Consider the following 19,921-nt stretch of genomic DNA (forward strand, 5'->3'; position numbering starts at 1 on the left):
TATAGGATTTTATTTTCTTCACATTTGTTACGCAAATTCTCAACCTGTGAAAATATTTTTATATGAGACTGTCACTGTAGCGGAAACTGGTGTCGTAAATATTTTGGTAAGAATGTTAAGTGACCACCTGCACGTAATGCGTCGTGGGCACCCAGCTGGGCGACAGCCACCTGGAAACAAGCTATTAGTATGTGCCTTTCAGAGGCACAGGTGGAAAAAAAAGGAGGGCATTATTCTCGCTATTGGCATTCCTTGGTAGAAAGCATCGCAAAAACGACACGCTCATTACTTGGAAAGATACTTTCTTACATCTCCACACCTGATAATGACAAGCGTCTTTCTACGAGAGTTGAGAGAATTTGTACTAACTTATGAAATGTCACATGACTGTTGAATGATATTTTTATGCTTTGCCTTTCATAGTTGCTTATTTCTTTTGATATCTGGTTTTACAGCTGTGTTACAGCATTGGTTTTATAAAATTAAATGTATTTGCTAATGTGAACACTTTCTGTCAACAGATCTATTACATAATAATTTTATGATCCACATTCTTCAAAAAAGGAGCACTTGGAAAGGAAATAACAGTAAGAAGGGACTAGTAACATTAACTGCATACATAATTTTCTTTTCAAGTAGTTGGTAATTTATTTTATATAATAAGTTTTTTTGGTGCACCACTTTAATTATATAGACATTAAGATGTGAATATACATATCCCTTATCTGCATTGTTGTCTTTAGTGTACTATTTTTTCTGCTTGAGCTATGTCATGTTTAGATATAAGTTATTGCATTTTCTGCTGCTGTTTGCTAGGCATAGTCCTACTAAATTTCACTTTGAATTACTGTGTTAAGGCAGTTTTACTACTGATTTATTTTCCTTGTTTGCTGCTCATTGCCTTATATTAGTTGTAATATTGCGGCTTCCTTTGCCAAATTGAATTTTTGTCATTGCTGTTTGTGTTAGTTGCTGCTGCATTGCATCGTTCCTTAGTTAAGCATCTGAGCTCAGTACATTTAAGTTAGCTTAAGAGGGGGTAGACTATATAAGAGAATGAGTTGCGATGAATTGGAAGGAATGCATTGAGAAGCTATAAGAAAATGGTTTGGCCAAAAAAGTATTTTGAAAGAGGATAGGAACACAAAAAGTAGGGTTTAGGGACAACAGGTTTAGGTAGGATTTTCTTGGAAATAAATAATGAGGTAAGAAATATGTGAACATATAAATACAAAAAGCATGCTTGGAAAGAATGTTTTTGGTTGAAACAAATGTTGAAATAAGACGAAAGATCTATGGAATGAAGTTTTGGGTTCGACTATAGTACCAAATATCACACTGAAAACAAACCCTGTCCTGCATTTGGTGTTATTACACTAAGTGAATCTGTGTTTGTCCAGTCTTTATGTGTTTAGGTAATAAGATTTCCGTTATAGAATTTTTCTGATAATATGTTCTTTTCTTTGTAAAGATGTTAGACATTATTAATTCTGTTCGGTTTTAATGCTCATGTGTGAAGCTGATGTTTCAAAAGTTATTCTGATCTTTATGGATGTACTTATGTCATAATTATTGTAACACTGATGTATATGTTTATTACTATTCTTTTGTAAAGCCCATTTTACTACAAACGTTATCTGTATTGTTATGTTCTTTAATGATGTATTTTGTGCCTTTGTAATTGTATTTTTATGTTTTAAATTTATAATTGTATAGACGCCAGTTCTTCAAATTAAGTATTATTTCACTGCACACGTTTCTGTTGGTCATAGTACATGGACAATATGTGAGAAGTAGGGACTGTTAGTGTTTGCACATGTTTTGATAATTCAGCAAGGGACTGGTTAACAGCATTGCTGGTTCTAAGGACAATTCCAAAAACTTTGTGAGTGCACAAGAGGTGGTTGATGGACTTGCTATATTCTCCACAGGACTCTTCGATGGCGATTGTGCACCTGCACAGTCGCAACAGATGGCTGCTGGATATCTCTACAAGGACTGAAGTGGGTCTACACCTCTGGTGGCCCACCAATACCGTAATCTCTACTAGGACTACAGTGGGTCTGCTCTGTGATGACCAACCTACCAATATTTTAAAAACCTTCGACTGACTCTGCTGTGGGTTTGCTCTGTTGTGGCCCATTACCTGTCTGCATGTCAAGAGTCAGCGCTGTCTTTCTGTTGGAAGGACAACACTACTTCTTCAAAACTGCATGGAAATCCACTACTTCCATGTGCATTTTCTTTTACTGCTCAGACTTTGAGAAAAAAAACACTGCTATTTTACTGTGATGGATGATCAGGTCTCTCTTTATGGACTGTGAGAAAATTTTAGCTTTTGACCTACATTGTATCAATAAGTGTGTGAATTTGATTTCTTTGCTATTGTAATTATGAAATTTTTTTCAAATCTGTATTGGCCACTGCCCAAAACAATTTGTAAAAATGTTTGTGGGGAGTGTAGGGGCTATGTAAGTAGGCCGTTTAGGTTTTTTTATTTGTAACACCACCTCTGTATGAAAATCACTGGCTGTGCTATGGGTAGTCTGTGGCTGGTTGGCATTGTTGTAATACTCGCCATTGCAGTGTTGGGCTGTTGGCTGTTAACAGCGCGTAGCGTTGCGCAGTTGGATGTGAGCTGCCAGCAGTGGTGGACGTGGGGAGAGAGATGGCGGAGTTTAGAAATATGTAAGACTGGATATCATGAACTGCTATATATATATTGACTATTAAGGTAAATACATTGTTTGTTCTGTATTAAATCTTTCATTTGCTAACTATGCCTATCAGTATTTAGTGCCTTCAGTAGTTTGAATCTTGTATTTAGCTGGCAGTAGTGGCGCACGCTGTATTGCAGTCGCTTGAGTAACGAAGATTTTTGTGAGGTAAGTGATTTGTGAAACGTATAGGTTAATGTTAGTCTGGGCCATTCTTTCGTAGGGATTTTTGGAAGTCAGATTGCGTTGCGCTAAAAAATATTGTGTGTCAGCTTAAGCACAGTCGTGTATAATTGTTCTAAGGGGACGTTTCATGTGTTGTTTGTCATTTCCGTTATTAAATATTGTTTCTTGTTCAAGCGGTGGTGCAAAACTCCCAATTACAGTTTTCTGGCCATAGCCACCATTATATTAAAGTGAATGTAGTATTTCGGCTCGCCACTGCTTCCAACGTCCTTTGATAATCCATTCAGTTTCTCCATACGCTGTATCCAATCATCTAAGAAAGTATCCTTCTGGTCTTCCGGAACTCGGTTCAGGAATGGACATACGGACTTCAGAAATTCTAAAAAAATAAAAAGGCAGATATTAGATTACGATGAAAAATCACAAAGCATACAAATATTATATCTGAATAATGGTTTAAGATATCGAAAGTACCATTTTATCAAGACAAAGTTCGCAAAAGAAGGATGTTCTACAGTATGTTCAATGCTTCAGTGTTTATCTATCGAGGCACTGTTAATTAGTTGTTTATTCATCCATAGAGCATTTACAGACTGTGTCAGACAGTTTATCTTAGTAGAAAAACAAAACAATTTTAAAAAATTGAAGGTATAGCTCTAGGGAGGCTACATAATTAATTTTTACCTTTATTGTTTTGTTGTATTCATTGTGTTTAGTAGTAAACGTCAAGACGTTCAGATAGTAGTTCTACCTGAACATTAATTCTTCATTGTTTCTGTTTAGAATTATCTATGCTATAAAACTGGCCGTTTTCGACAACACAGGGTGACTTTTTCCCCGTGTACAAAGTGTATGGAGTGATCGATGAGAGAATACGGAACAGAAAAGGTCTAATGAACTTATGTCCGGAAATTTCATGATTTCTGGGTATTCGATCGTACACTGATATACAGACTGCGGTCTAATGCACGCTGCACCATGCAGCCATAGTTACAGTATGTGTTGAAAACGATTTTCGAGTGCCTCAAGGCATGTATGTACGCGCTGTAGCATGCACTGTCTCACACGTTCACGTGGGCCAGGCTGCATCCGAACAGTGTCAAAGGAAGCATGAATATCCTCCTTCCTTGTCTGCATATCTGGAATGGGTTCTGTGTACAGGATACTTTTGAGATGGCCCCATAACCAGAAACCACACCGGTTGAGATCCGGTGAATATGAGGCCATGCAACTGGACACCCTCATCCGGTCCACCGACCTGGCAAGACACGATTAAGATGCGTCCAGTAGGCTGGAGAACCATCATGTACCCGCCACGTAACCCTTCGAATCATCAATGGCACTTCTTCCAGTAAGGGAGGCAAAGTCACCCGCAAGAAACGCCGATAGTTCCGGCCCGTTAGGCGACTCTGAAGAAAGACTGGTGCCAAAAGAAGATCGTCAATTATTCCGGGCCACACATTCCGCCTGCTCTGATGCTAATAATTCACTGTCACCATACCATGGAGGTTGTGCATATTATAGCACAGATCAATGACAAAAAAATTGAACATACCACTCCTCGTAAAGGTGGTCTCAGCTGTGAATAGGACAGACGACACAAATCCCAGAATCGTGGTTTCCTGGGGAAGAAACCAGTGACGAAACTGCTCCCAATGTGGAAAGTCTGTCTCTAGAACGCCCTGCACACGTCTGAAGTGATGAGGGCAGTAACAACTGATATAGAGAAAGTTCCAGACGGTCGTCTGGCTTACCCCTTACTGGCGGGCAAACCGAATGGTACTGACACAGCGGTCGCCTTCCTGATGTATTAATTATATCTTCTTCCAAGTCTGGTACGTTCTCCATGGTTTCCTGTTTCATGAAACGACCCTGTCTCAGACAGATGGCGATACACTGTTGCAAATATTGAATGCTGTGGCTACTGTCGGTGAGGATAGCTCTCCTGGTACAATCTTGCTGCTCCCCCTCCCAACCCCCCCCTCCCCCCAAACCCTTTGCTATTTGCCTTTCCCCAAGTGAACACTATGTCGGAACCATTGTGTACAACACTGTATCACACCCACTCCAACATGAATCACATAGAGAAGTGAATCGGCGCACCGTTACCAATTACTATGGCAGGAGAGGGCTCTAGGACATGACATCTGAGGAACTGTACCACCCTCTAGGAGAAAACCAAGCGTATTAGACCGCAGTCTCTGTATCAAACTATGATTGAATAAATGATCTCTAGGACGTATGTGCGTTAGACATTTTTTCAGTATACTCTCAGTACATGGTGAAAAAGAAGACCCTGTAGAGACTGACCAATCGAGTTTTAGGACCGTAAGCAACATGAGAACGAGGACTGCAGACGTGTGGCATTGCTGGTGCGTTGGTTGTCGTGCGTTAACTCACGGATAAATCATTTAAATTAATGCGTGTGCGTATAGATGGGAACTGCAGAAACAGAGCGAGTAATATAATGTGAACTATGTGTCGCACTTTTATTCTTGAATAAACTGAGACAGTTTTTGGGCACAAATCGGTAGGTCACTTGTGGAATAATGTGTGTGTGTGGTACCTTGTTTGAGTGTTTCGAAGACTGTACTTTTACTGTGTCGTGTATGTCGCTGAATTGAAATTGTATCACAAGTTCCACTGACCAGAAGAATATACGAATATATGACCGAATGTTTCAAATTATGCATATCTGCACCTGCAATTCCACATCAAGCTCACCCCGACAGCTGCACCAGTATCGGAGTCCTGTCTCTACCTTATATGTATGACGCACCTAAAGACATTTTCAGCATATTATCGTCCAATACCAGACTCGCCATACTATCTCGGAATACTGCATCCGTGTGAGCTGCAATCACAGCGAGGATTTTTTAAAAAGGCTGCTACGTTAATAAGGCTCTTAGCTGGATAAATAATGTAGTACGGTATGATGGTTCAAATGGCTCTGAGCACTATGGGACTCAACTTCTGTGGTCATTAGTCCCCTAGAACTTAGAACTACTTAAACCTAACTAAACTAAGGACATCACACACATCCATGCCCGAGGCAGGACCGAACCTGCGACCGTAGCAGTCGCACAGTACCGGACTGCGCGCTTAGAACCGCGAGACCACCGCGGCCGGCAGTACGGTATGAGATTTTCACTCTGCAGCGGAGTGTGCGCTGATATGAAACTTCCTGGTAGATTAAAACTGTGTGCACGACCGAGACTCGAACTCGGGACCTTTACCTTTCGCGGGCAAGTGCTGTACCCACAGAGCTACCCAAGCACGACTCACGCCCCCTCTTCACACCTTTACTTCTGAAAGTACCTCGCCTCCTACCTACCAAAAGACAAAGGTCCCGAGTTCGAGTCTCGGTCCGGCTCACAATTTTAATCTGCCAGGAAGTTTCAATGCAGTACTGTATCTGTTTTCTCTTTAAAACAGAATTTGCTCCGGTCATAATAATTTGTCAATCTGGTTTCCCGTTAAAACAAAATATTTGGACACGCAACGACAATGTTTTCAAGAATTTTTAAAAGCATTTTGTAGATGGAGCATAGCGATAAGTATAAAATGCTAAAGAACCGTAATTACACGGATCTCGCTCCGTCTGCGGTCTTCAGCATCCATAACGGCAGAAAGAGCCTAAAGATGGTTCGAGAAACGAGCCGAAATCTTTTGCTAACAAATGAAAAATCTGGAAACGCGATCAGGACTGTTTTTATTTAACTTTTAAGACAATGTTGTCATTGGAACTGTACGAACAAATTAATGTACTGGTCGCTCCATTCCGCACCTTATAATTTTTTTACTATTTAGTAAATTAAGAGCCATACTTGCTCTCCCTTATTCAGTGGATTAACCACGTTGTATAGCGTTATGTTCCTGACGTAATACATAAATAACTTAATGAAATGAATATATTTACAAATCCATTACACTGTGCGCTGACACACCTATTATAAGTGTACTTTGTTCTGACCGGTCGAAAACTGTAGCCCTCGCATTATTCAAATCTGACAGCTGGTGTACATGTGTTTGAGATTAGTTAGTTTACAATATTATGTTAAATTTAAGGGTTGTGCATATTAGTGTATTTCACGTAAATGAGTACATTTCTGGGTGCAAGCATACATATTATTCGACAACATCTTCACGGTACACTTGTGGGAACTAAATGTCAGAGAATGACGCAATATTTCATATTGCCCATTGTTATTGGCTGTCTGTAGGTAAGATTAAAAGTTGTGTAATATATTATAGGGCACACTGACGGATCTACTGAAATTAGATTTTAAGTAAAATGTCTCATGCTAATGGCGCTGGCTAATATTTAATGCCTGTCACAGCAGTCTGTTACGGTGTTTGTTTTGTGCATTTTGATCTGTTGTGAAATGGAAATGGTTTCGAAATAGAGGAACGAACATTTATTATTGAAAATATTTAGTGGTTTCCAGTCTCACAAAGTACTTAATTGTTGCATTACATATTTACACAGTAAAATAATATTGATGGAGAAACGCTATTTAGGTACATATTTTTTATTATATTTGATGTATTCCCCGTAATTTATAAAGACATGCTACAACAAGAATGGAACACATAACATCTAGCATATATACCAAGACTACATACATTGGGCCAGGAGAACTATACATGTCAACTCAATGCTGACACACATAACACATATTTCGAGCACGAACATGCAACACTTCCTGTTGAACAAATGTTTTATGTGCTCACAATAATCATGAACACTACATCGTTTCGGAGCACTACTCATTGTTCCCTATGTTGTTAAACCATACAGTTTTTCAAATACCTGGAATTTGTCTTTACTGAGAGCCTTCGTCAATAAATCTGACCTGCTTCCTCCGTACACAAACAGTTTATAACGGTATCCTTCTGTTTTAGGACATACCTAGTAAAATGGTACCCAATATCAATGTGCTTGAATCGTACACTTATTATTTGCTTCTGAGCTAGCTTGACAGTTCCCTTGTTGTCAGAAAACACTTTGGTAGACTTAATAATCCTATGTGGCTCAGTTTCACCTATTAGAGCTCTTAATCATAACTCTTTTGGTATGGTGGAAAAAAATGCCATATAGTCAGCCTCAACAGTAATCAAAACCACTGTTGGTTATTTCTTGCAAGACTAGGATATTAATCCTCCCATCATCTTGAAACAGCTGCCTGTAATAGAATGTCTGTTATGCAGTTCTTTTCGCCAGTCTGCATCAATATAACTTTCCAGGTTCTAGTTCAATGTCTAACAATTACTTAATTGGTAATCAACAGTTCCTTTTAAATATATAAATTTTCTGTTAACAGCAACCCAACGTTTAATTATAGGGTGTTAGGAAATTTTGTTCACAATATTAGTAGTGAAGGCACTATTTGGCGTGGGAGTTTGAGCTGATTATAAAAGAATTGCCACTGCCTGCAAATAAGGGAATTGCTTTTTCACATTCTACCTTCGGTTTTTACTAACAGCTTTGTGGCAGCATAGATCCGCTCTGCCACACAGGTCGGAGTAGAAAAAGACTCTAATTCCTTTTCTGTAGCTTTCTTCCAATAAACTACACTTGGGCTAACCAAGACTTCTTCAACTGTAAGAGGTTACTGTCGAATATTTGAGCATCCACACACATTTTATATTCTGGATACAATTTAGATTTTATTCTACACTATGAGCGCCGCAAATTTACGTTCATTGCTGCTCGAATTTCCTGGTTCTCATTATCCTTTTCATCTTCAGTCAACATATCTGATTGTACAGCTTTTTCATGTACTTAAAATCCTAAATTTTCTGGTGCTTTTGAACGCTCTTGGACATTAAAATGTGCACATACATTTTCACTATACATTTCATTCTCACCAATTATAAAAATATTACCTCTCTGCTAGTTAGTCCCGTTTTTGATTCAGGCTTTACGATTCAGTAACCTTGAAAATCTTCACAATTTCCAATAAATATGATTTTCAGATTTATAGCCATATTTTATTCTAAGTACTTTGGGAACTTGTACCATGGTGTTACATTTAAATATTCTTAGATGGTCTAGATCTGGCTTCTTTCCAGTCCAAATTTCATATATAGTCGTGTTTGGTAAATCTTTAGTAGGCGATTTACTATCCAGATACTCTGCACTTGATTCTCTGCTTCTGCCCAATAACATATGAGTAATTCAGGATCCATTAAACATGCTCCTTGCTTTTTATAGAATTTTTCTGTTAGCCTGTTTTGCTACTGCCTTATGGTCAGAAGTAAACCAAGCTGCAGTTTGATTTCTGATTCCAAGTTCACTAAGTCGTTGTCTAAACTGTTTATTGACGCATTCGGTATGATTTTTTTATCTAATAACTTTTTTATTCTTACCACTCCTTCTTTCAGCTATGACGCGAAAGTGGCAAATATCTCGCTCACTTTGTCCTTGATTCCAGGGAAATAAACGTGGGCACCTCTCGAAAAATTACAGTCAAGGTAAGGAAACAACAAGTGCTCTGATACATACCTTTTCCATGGGCCCAAACGTCTGTGCGTATCAGCTGTGAAACCACTGTACATCTATTTTTACTTGTTTTAAACGATAATCTGGCATGATTTCATTGTAAACAAAATTCACAACGCAAGTTACAACGCTTATATTCCTTTAACCCTGTTTCCGTGTGTTTTAGCAATGCTGTATTTCTCCTACTATGATGTCCAGTCCTTTATGACAGAAAAAACTTTTGTGGAATGTAAAAGATAACTATTTCAAACTTCAGGAACATCTAATTCATAAATAGCTTTTTCTTTAGTATCTGTGGGTCTCACACTGGCCTTTCTGATCAATTATTTCTCCAACATTCAAATAGAAAACTTATCTTGTAGCCCTTATTCAGTATTTCACTAACTGAAGGAAAAATCTTTAGTCGCAATCTTAATATAATGTACATTATGAGCTGTAATGCCGTGTGATTCTGCATTAGCATTCAAATTTATCTTTTTATCCCTTTCACATTGTAATGGAGAACCATCCACTGTTAGGCGAACAACGTATGTTCTAGGTGAAATATCGTATAAGACTCATTGGCCTTTGGTTATTATCATAGACACTGCAGAATCAAGCAACTAACCTGTACTCTTACTCCAAATTTTGCCAAGGATAATATGCAGTGCCTTACCTTTACTGTTTATTTTCCTTTGTGTTCCCTTTGAAACAAGACTTTTTCTTGTGTACTTGTTTTTCCTTGGCATTTATAACATAGAACAGGTTTCTTCTTTTTGTATTACCGATACGGAGCCATTCCTATGTCCTGGATATTATATTTTTTATATATTCTTAATATCTTGACTTTTACGCTGTCGCCTGTAACTGGTTTTCCTGAATTCTCTAGGCCCATTATTATGTGGAAGAACTTAGAGGTAATTCCGCTAGCAACAAGGTGCCAATCCATTTATTAGCGATGTCGAATCCAATACTTCTTAAACTATTCAAAGTGGAAGAAGATTTTGTTCACATATTCATCAACATTTTTACATTCGTCTAGACGTGTGGTGATAAGCTCTCTTTGCAAATTCACTTTCCTAATCAAACTTCCTTCTCCAAACACTCTCTTAGATTGTCCCATACTTCCTTCGCCGTACTGGCCTTTTCTGTGTGGAAGTAATTAACATGATCCAACTAGAAGAATTAATTTGGATTTTGCCTTACGATCTTTGTTCTGGAAATCTGAATCTGTGAAATTCAAGGTTCCATCAATGACATCCCAAAGATCGTCCAAGTGCAGATAAGCTTATACTACATACTTCGAAGCTGCATAATTATCTCGACCCATGAACTTCTCAATCTGCCTCATTTGGGCAAGAAGTTCTTTGCACAGTTGCAATACAAGTACTGTAAGTTATAGACTTCTCACAAGTAATATTATGTATACCACAATTTACTGGTCAAAGTTATTCAATTCGGTCTTCCTAGGACCATAACCAATTGAATTTTATATCTGTACAGTAAAATAATATAGGCAGAGAAATACTGTTTACGAAAATAGATTTTATTTATTATATTTAATTTGCTACTGGCAATTTGCAAAGGGAAACACACTAAAGCATACAACGCAAAATCTAGCATAGATATCTAATAACACAAATAATAGGTGAAAAGGGTCCATACACATTAACTCACTGCCAGTACACATAACAAATCTTTCGTTCACCAAATATTAACGAATATAGCAGTCAACATGAGAAAATGGAGCAATTCTATCAGTTGTTGTCGAAATATAAGGAAACTTACCTGTGAGGCAATAAGCTTCCTTTAGTAAAGAAATTAAATAATTGTTTAAAAATTATAGGAGAGAGCTGAAAAGAATTACAAGTGCGTCGAACAGAGAGGCTGGTGGTGCCGAGCTACTGGAACCTTCACTTGGGTGTGTTGGTGGCTTGAGATTTATGCAAGTGCAAGATATGTTTTAAGGCAATTTAAGTAAAATTATGTGTACTTCTTGTTTTCAAAACTGGATGTAAATAAATAAATACTAACCATATATAATCAGAATTATAGATGTAATCACGTGAAACAGTATATCTAATGAGCGAGCGTCCATCCTCAGAAATTTCCGATACTCATTTGGCTCAATTATTGTCAAGCCACTTAGGACGTTAACATGTGTCAGTTCACGTCTCTTATTATATCATTCCTTTATTCGTCTACGCTCTCTCTTTTCTTGCATGAGTGTAAAGCCAGCCGAAGAGCCATATTAGAGCTGGCATCAGTATTTGCCATGTTTGCAAATCCGGGATTTGACACCAAATTGTGCCATATCGATTCATTGTCTGGAAGCAGCTGTTGATACGTTGCAAAATATTGCTGCCCAATACACTCCTGGAAATTGAAATAAGGACACCGTGAATTCATTGTCCCAGGAAGGGGAAACTTTATTGACACATTCCTGGGGTCAGATACGTCACATGATCACACTGACAGAACCACAGGCACATAGGCACAGGCAACAGAGCATGCACAATGTCGGCACTAGTACAGTGTATATCCACCTTTCACAGCAATGTAGGCTGCTATTCTCCCATGGAGACGATCGTAGAGATGCTGGATGTAGTCTTGTGGAACGGCTTGCCATGCCATTTCCACCTGACGCCTCAGTTGGACCAGCGTTCGTGCTGGACGTGCAGACCGCGTGAGACGAACCTTCATCCAGTCCCAAACATGCTCAATGGGGGACAGATCCGGAGATCTTGCTGGCCAGGGTAGTTGACTTACACCTTCTAGAGCACGTTGGGTGGCACGGGATACATGCGGACGTGCATTGTCCTGTTGGAACAGCAAGTTCCCTTGCCAGTCTAGGAATGGTAGAACGATGGGTTCGATGACGGTTTGGATGTACCGTGCACTATTCATTGTCCCCTCGACGATCACCTGAGGTGTGCGGCCAGTGTAGGAGATCGCTCCCCACACCATGATGCCGGGTGTTGGTCCTGTGTGCCTCGGTCGTATGCAGTCCTGATTTTGGTGCTCACCTGCACGGCGCCAAACACGCATACGACCATCATTGGCACCAAGGCAGAAGCGACTCTCATCGCTGAAGACGACACGTCTCCATTCGTCCCTCCATTCACGCCTGTCGCGACACCACTGGAGGCGGGCTGCACGATGTTGGGGCGTGAGCGGAAGTCGGCCTAACGGTCATGGAGACGGTTGCAAATGGTCCTCGCCGATACCCCAGGAGCAACAGTGTCCCTAATTTGCTGGGAAGTGGCGGTGCGGTCCCCTACGGCACTGCGTAGGATCCTACGGTCTTGGCGTGCATCCGTGCGTCGCTGCGGTCCGGTCCCAGGTCGACGGGCACGTGTGCCTTCCGCCGACCACTGGCGACAACATCGATGTACTGTGGAGAACTCACGCCCCACGTGTTGAGCAATTCGGCGATACGTCCACCTGGCCTCCCGCATGCCCACTATACGCCCTCACTCAAAGTCCGTCAATTGCACATACGGTTCACGTCCACGCTGTCGCGGCATGCTACCAGTGTTAAAGACTGCGATGGAGCTCCGTATGCCACGGCAAACAGGCTGACACTGACGGCGGCTGTGCACAAATGCTGCGCAGCTAGCGCCATTCGACGGCCAACACCGCGGTTCCTGGTGTGTCCGCTGTGCCGTGCCAGCCCTCTCGCAGTGTCCGGAGCAAGTATGGTGGGTCTGACACACCGGTGTCAATGTGTTCTTTTTTCCATTTCCAGGAGTGTATTATTGATAGTTTAGGGGCCACTTAATGAGATCAGGCAATCACGTGATTCCACATTCATTAACACTGTTTGATCTTATGTCGACAATTCACATTGTGTTTGAAAGTTGTCTTATAATTTGTCAACTTCCAAATATCGTATATCACGCACCTCTTAAGGCCAAGTCGCACTTCCCATCATGCCATGTCATGTTAAAATATTCCACTTCAAATAATAGCATTCACACTGGCCTTCACATAACGCCACATCAAGGCAACATCAAAGTCTGTCGGGTACAAAGTTTTGAGACAGCTGACGTCATCGTCCGTTGTTGACCATGTGACCTCAGGTCATTTCTACCCAACACTCAGCCTTGCTCTTCGTTTCAGGTTACGTCATAATATTATTTCCTGGGTGAGCATTTATGATTGAAAGGGGAAATTTTCCTTAGAATGACTCACTTGAAAGCTACAACACGACAGCTAATGTACATATTGGCCAGCCTGCCAAGATGAAGGAACACAGGACAATTTGCGTTAAAGCATATGATACACGTTATCTTCTCTCCTTCTTTAAGTACTTAATTGATCAGTAATGGGTGCATACTTGGCGTGGCTCAAAAAAGTGTCTTCACTTCATTCTTGACATAACTCACTGTGAGGGAGAATAGTAAAGAGTACTTTGTCATGCTTATGTGATAATTACTGTGATAAGTAAGGACAATATGGGCAGTAATTTTTTCCTGTTTGTGGTCTAAACACGAATGGCAGTTGCTAATGATTACTTCTTGCACTATTGTGCATACTGAAACAAGAGACTGTCGAAACTGGTGAAAAAGTTCTCGAATTTAAAGTATAATCAGCATTTTGTTATTTAAGTTTAAATTTGGAGTGCTATTCTTTTTTCAGATAGAAGATTGGCAGATGTTAAGCATCATAATGTTTACGACTGTTGCAGAGTGAAATAATTTACTTTTCTTGCTAACTTTTTTTTAGTGTTAAACTGACAAACATTTTCTTCTTACCGTTTGTTGAATTGTTGTACTGTGTCTTAAGAACTGGATCCTGCATTACTAATTTTCATTCTTAATCATTGTATACTGTGGCATGTGACCTGATTTTCTGGATTTGGATGCTTGTTCTTTGGAAGTGTGTTTTCAGTGTTGAGTATTGGTGCTGATATACTATTTATTTTGTTCAACTTGGAAAGTCGTCTGAGCGGCTCTATGCGCTACAGTCTGGAACTGCGCGACCGCTACGGAAGGAGGTTCGAATCCTACCTCGGGCATGGATGTGTGTTATGTTCTTACGTTAGTTAGGTTTAAGTAGTTCTAAGTTCTAGGGGACTGATGACCTCAGAAGTTCAGTCCCATAGTGGTCAGGGCCATTTGAACCATTTCGAAACTCGTCTGCTCATAAAGAGAAGCAAATGTGGAACTTCTGTGATGTGTTTCACCAGTTGATGCTATGATAGCATAGACAGTGCTACAAATGGTTGATTCAGTTTTTAGTTCCTGTGGTGTCTATTTCGAGGGCATCCTCCCCCCCCCCCACCCCCCCAAGGTACCCTTTATCGCAGTTGTTCGGCACGAAAGTACTAAACAAACTGGTATAGGCATGCGTATTCAAATAAAGAGATAGGTAAACAGGCAGAATACGGCGCTGCGGTCGGCAGTGGCTATATAAGACAGCAAGTATCTGGCGCAGTTGTTAGATTGCTTGCTGATGCTACAACATCTCCGAGGTAGCGATGAAGAAGGAACTTTCCCGTACGACCATTTGACGAGCATACCGTGAATATCAGGAATCCGGTAAAACATCGAATCTCCGACATCGCTGCAGCCGGAAAAAAAACCTGCAAGAACGGGACCAACAACGACTGAAGAGAATCGTTCAGATTGACAGAAGTGCAACCCTTTCGCAAATTGCTGCAGATTTCAACGCTGGGCTATCAACAAGTGTCAGTGCGCGAACCATTCAACGAAACATCATCGATATGGGCTTTCAGAGCAGAAGACCCACTCTTTTATCCTTGATGACTGCACAACACAAAGTTTTACGTGTCGCCTGGTCCCATAAACATTGACATTGGGGTGTTGATGAATGGAAACGTGTTGCCTGGTCACACAAGTCTCGCCTCAAATTGTATTGAGCGAATGAGCGTGTACGGGCGTGGATACATCCTCATGAATCCATGGATCCTGCTTGTCAGCAGGGGACCCTTCAAGCTGGTGGAGGCTCTGTAATGGTGTGGGTCGTGTGCAGTTGGAGTGATATGGGACGCCTGATACGTCTAGATACGACTGTGACAGATGACACGTACAGAAGCATCCTGTCTGATCACCTGCATCCATTCATGTCCATTGTGCACTTCGACGGACTTGGGCAATTCCTTGATGTCCGTTCCCTCCAGCACTGCTTCCGATATTAGTCGAATCCATGCCACGTCGGGTTACGGCATGCTCGCGGGGTCCCTACACTATATTCGGCAGGTGTAATAGTTTCATTGGCTCTTCAGTGTAGAAGACTGATAGAAGAGGGATTTTCAAATAATTTCAAGCATACTAAATTCATTGGTTACTTTAAGTTCATTTCATTTAATTAAATTTATCTCATTTAATTTTTGGTTGGAGCCATCTAGAACTTAACATGCTTTGCATAGGATTTAGGGTCTGGTATGATGTTACTGAAGGATCGTGTAGAATATTTGAGTTATTGTGTACAATCAGGCAGCGCTTCATATAAACACCTTTCAGAATGTTGTTAGTTATTTCAATTTTACAAGCATTTTCCTTAACCTATTTTCAGCTCTTCATAGTTTCCCGAACGAAACTGTGTCTCGAAATCTGGGAGAAAATCGAACGAGGGTCTGATCGTATGTGAGGTACACCAGTGGCAAGACGCTATCCATACATCGGCAGTGGCTATATAAGACAATAACAATGCTGACGTCACTGACGAGAGTGCCACTAAAGTAGAGTTACTAAACACAGTTTTCCGAAACTAGCATACCAATGGAGACAACGTAAATATTCCAAAATTGCTGTCTACAACAGCTGGCAACATGAGTAACTTACAAGCAGATATCATCGGCTTAGCGAAGCACCTAAAACACTTAGAAAGGCAAATCTTCCTCTTCAGATTGTGTACCAATCAGATTCCATTCAGAGTAAAGACCCATCCCCACAGACTGGAAAGTTGCACATGTCATACCAATACCCAACAGAGGAAATAGGAGTAATCCGCTAAATTAATGACTAATACCGCTAAGGCAACTTGCAGAAGAATTCTGGAACATAAACTGTGCTTGAACATTATGAATCACCTCGAAAACCACGATTTATTGACAAACAGTCACCAAGGATTAAGAAATATCTGTCTTGTGAAACTCAAATCGTTCTTTATTCTCAAGAAGCAATGACTGCTATCGACAGGAGACGTCAAATTGATTCCATATTTTTAGATATTCAAAAGGCTTTTGACACCCTTCCCCACAAGTGACTTCTAATTAAATTGCATCCCTATGAATTATCGTCTCAGTTGTGTGGCTGGATTCGTGATATCTTGTCGGGAAGGTCACTGTTCGTAATAACTGATGGAATGTCATCGAGTAAAACAGAAGTAACATTCGGCGTACCCCAAGGAAATGTATTAAGCCCTTTGTTGTTCCTAATATGCATAAATGATTTAGGAGATATCAGAGCAGCCATCTCAGATTTTTTGCAGGTAATGCTGTCATTTACAGTCAGATATGGTCATCAGATGATCATATCGAATTGCAGAATGATTTAGACAAGCTATCTGTATTGTGAAAAAAGTGGCAGTTGAATCTGAATCATCCATATGATCACTAAAAAGAATCCGCTGAATTTCAGTTGCAGGATAAATCACAAAATTCAACAGGCTCTAAACCAGCAAAATACTTAGGGATTACAACAAAAATAACTTAAATTGGAATGAGTTCACAGATAGTGTTTTTGGGATACCAAACCAAAGATTGAGATTTATTCGACATGAGATAGGATTCATGAAGGACATCTAATAAGTTCAAAGAAGAACAGTTCGTTTTGTATTATCACGAAATAACGGGAAAAGTGCCAGGGATATGATAAACGAGTTGTGGTGGCAGTTATTAAAACAAAGGCAATTTTACTTGCGGCAGGACCTTCTCATGAAATTTCAGTCTCCTATTTCTCCTCAGAGTGTGAAAATATTTTGTTGGCGAAAACCTACATAGGGAGAAATGATTACCATAATAAAATACGAGAAATCAGAGCTCGCACAGAAAGATTTAAATCTTCGTTTTTCTCGCGCGCTGTTTGAGATTTGAACTGTAGAAAAATAGCTTCAAGGTGTTTCGATGAGTCCTCTGCCAGGCACGAAAATTGTCAATTGCAGAGTAATCCTGTAGATGTAGATGTGAATGTGGTAGTACTGATTAGTAAGAGACCCAGTATTTTAGCTTGACTTGTTGTGTTACCCAGTGCATGTGTTGTTTTGTGGGTAACTGCTTTGAAAATATTAATTTTGATAGTGATGATGATGTAAAAAAACAGAATTTTCAGTTTGGGTGCTTCACAGTACTCATTGGTAATGTGGAATCACTGAAGCAAAGCAAAGACTACATGATGCAGATAGATGTTTACTGTTATAGTCGTTTTGATAATCATTTCCGTTCATCATTAGTGTAATGTGTGGCTCAATAATGACTTCTACTTTTTATGTATTATTGCTTTAGGCTTTACACAATTCTCATTTTATGGGCAAGTTGCTGTAAAGGTAACAATGTAACCTTGTATTACGTAAATTAATCTTCATTTTGTGGAATGTTACGAAGAGAACAGAAAGGGCGAGGGGAATTCGTTTCAACGGACTTGATACGAAAATAAAAACCAGTATTCTAGAATTGAGCTAGAAACTTAGCTGAGAATATAGAAAATAGTGTTTCTACCCTGCAGGGACAGTTACTGAAATATGAATCTGTTAATGGCGAGGTTACCATGAAATTCAATGTATTTAGCTTTCAGTAGAGGTGGGATTTCCACACAAAATTTGATGTAAGAATTTCTAATGTTGAGACTAAACTTTCCATTGTTGCACAAAATTGGTTAATCTCTGTCGGAAGTTAATGAACAAATAAGCAGTTGCAAAATAATTTTCAAAGTTTTAGGGAAGAGTGTTAAAAGAATAAGACGGAAGTGGAACCAAATGAAGCAGTACTTACTCACATTGAAGAACAGATTTCAAGTCATGCTACATTAAAACCGGTGTTAGAAGATAATTCTGAAAAGTTAAGGCTTAATTCAAAAAACTAAATGTCAGAGGGTAAGGAAGAGATTACTAAAACGGATAAGAAAGTTCATGAATTAGGTTATTACTGTTATGGTTCTACTCTACTTGTTGCTGTTTGTGAGTATGAGGAGATGAAATCACTGTTGAGGTTTAAGGTAACGAAGATGGAAATTATCAGGAGGTGAAAAGAATTAGGACAAGATTATCTATGACTGAAGAAACGTTAAGTGAAGGTACTGCATGTCGCCATTACAGTAGGGATCACGTACTGCAAAGTGATATGGATTCAGATCATGAAGACGAACCAGATCCTTTGTACCATTACGGAGTTGGAGAACCCAGTGTAGTCATAGATATCTTGATCAAGAGAATGAGATTTCTGAGGGTGTGTTTGAATTTGCTTATAGTAATGCCTTACCTGTCAGGAATACAGACATTGTTACTCATCCTCATGTTTGTTGGAGCAATTTGATTTTATATTTGCGCCTAGTCTCCCTGCTGGCCGCAAGACTGAATTTGTGTACGGTTACTTGGAAAGTGAATTTGCTGTGCAGATACATATATTAACTAGAAATTGTGAATCCTATGAGGTGTTTAGGCCTATGTGCCTGCCTGGTTATTGGTCTGAGGCAGCACAACACTGCCTTAAACACGGTCTTGTAATGATGTAAAATTTTTGCAACTGTGGTTTATACAATCCTGCTTGATTATTTGAACATATGTTATTGAAAAATCAATTCTTATACAGTCCTTATAGTCTCGCTACGTCGATTCGTATCTGTGTAATAAATGTTTGTCACATTTACATCAAATTATTCTAGCTGCTTGAGTGAAAGATAACTTAGGTTGTCAGAGTTTATTACAGATATTGGAATTTCATAATGGTGATGAGAATGCTTCTGGAAGAAGTAATAATCAGTCTTTGTATCTTGATTTAAGTCTACAAGTGATTAGAAATTACGATCGCGAGTAATACATTGTCGACGAAATAGATGTGGTAATGGAAGTGGTAGCATCGAGAATCATAATGATAGGACGGGTAGAGACGGTTGGAATGGTAGACGCTTTATTAACAACAGAGGTAGCAGGGGATATACCAGGGATGGCCACTGGAGTGATAGGAACTAAGGTCTGAGCACCGCACAGCTGCAGTCAGCTGATCCACGGAAAAAAGTGCATGTGGAGAGCCCACCAACAAGGGACTGACACTTCCATACGTAGGCGATTTAGATGCTGGAAAAATGACAGAGAATAGCTATGAACAGGTAGACATGTTGAATTCTGAAGATGTGGAGTAACGTTTCCTCGATGAGAGATGGGAAATTGTGATTACTGTGGTGAATACAATGCTTAAGATAGATGTTAACGGAGTTGTTTCGTCTTTTATTCTTGATAGACATATCCAAACTTATGTTGCTGATAGAATCAGATTTATAAAATAAGGCTCTCAAAAAACTGATGAGCTTTGTTACTCAGGCAGCAAGATAACTGATTATGACTGAAGCAGAGA

At 39.8% G+C, this 19,921-nt stretch overlaps 1 protein-coding gene across 1 annotated transcript in view; it reads right to left on the reverse strand.

Moving 5' to 3' along the window:
• Positions 1–623: 623 nt before the first annotated feature.
• The window catches only part of LOC126335160 (juvenile hormone acid O-methyltransferase-like), a 58,383-nt gene continuing 39,085 nt past the window's right edge, over positions 624–19,921 (reverse strand). Inside the window, exon 6 of the mRNA XM_049998134.1 lies at positions 624–3,282. Within this exon, the coding sequence (XP_049854091.1) occupies positions 3,098–3,282 (185 nt within the window). The 3' untranslated portion in view covers positions 624–3,097. The remainder of the gene's footprint in view (positions 3,283–19,921) is intronic.

Source organism: Schistocerca gregaria, chromosome 2 (assembly GCF_023897955.1).
Source record: "Schistocerca gregaria isolate iqSchGreg1 chromosome 2, iqSchGreg1.2, whole genome shotgun sequence".
NCBI lineage: Eukaryota > Metazoa > Arthropoda > Insecta > Orthoptera > Acrididae > Schistocerca > Schistocerca gregaria.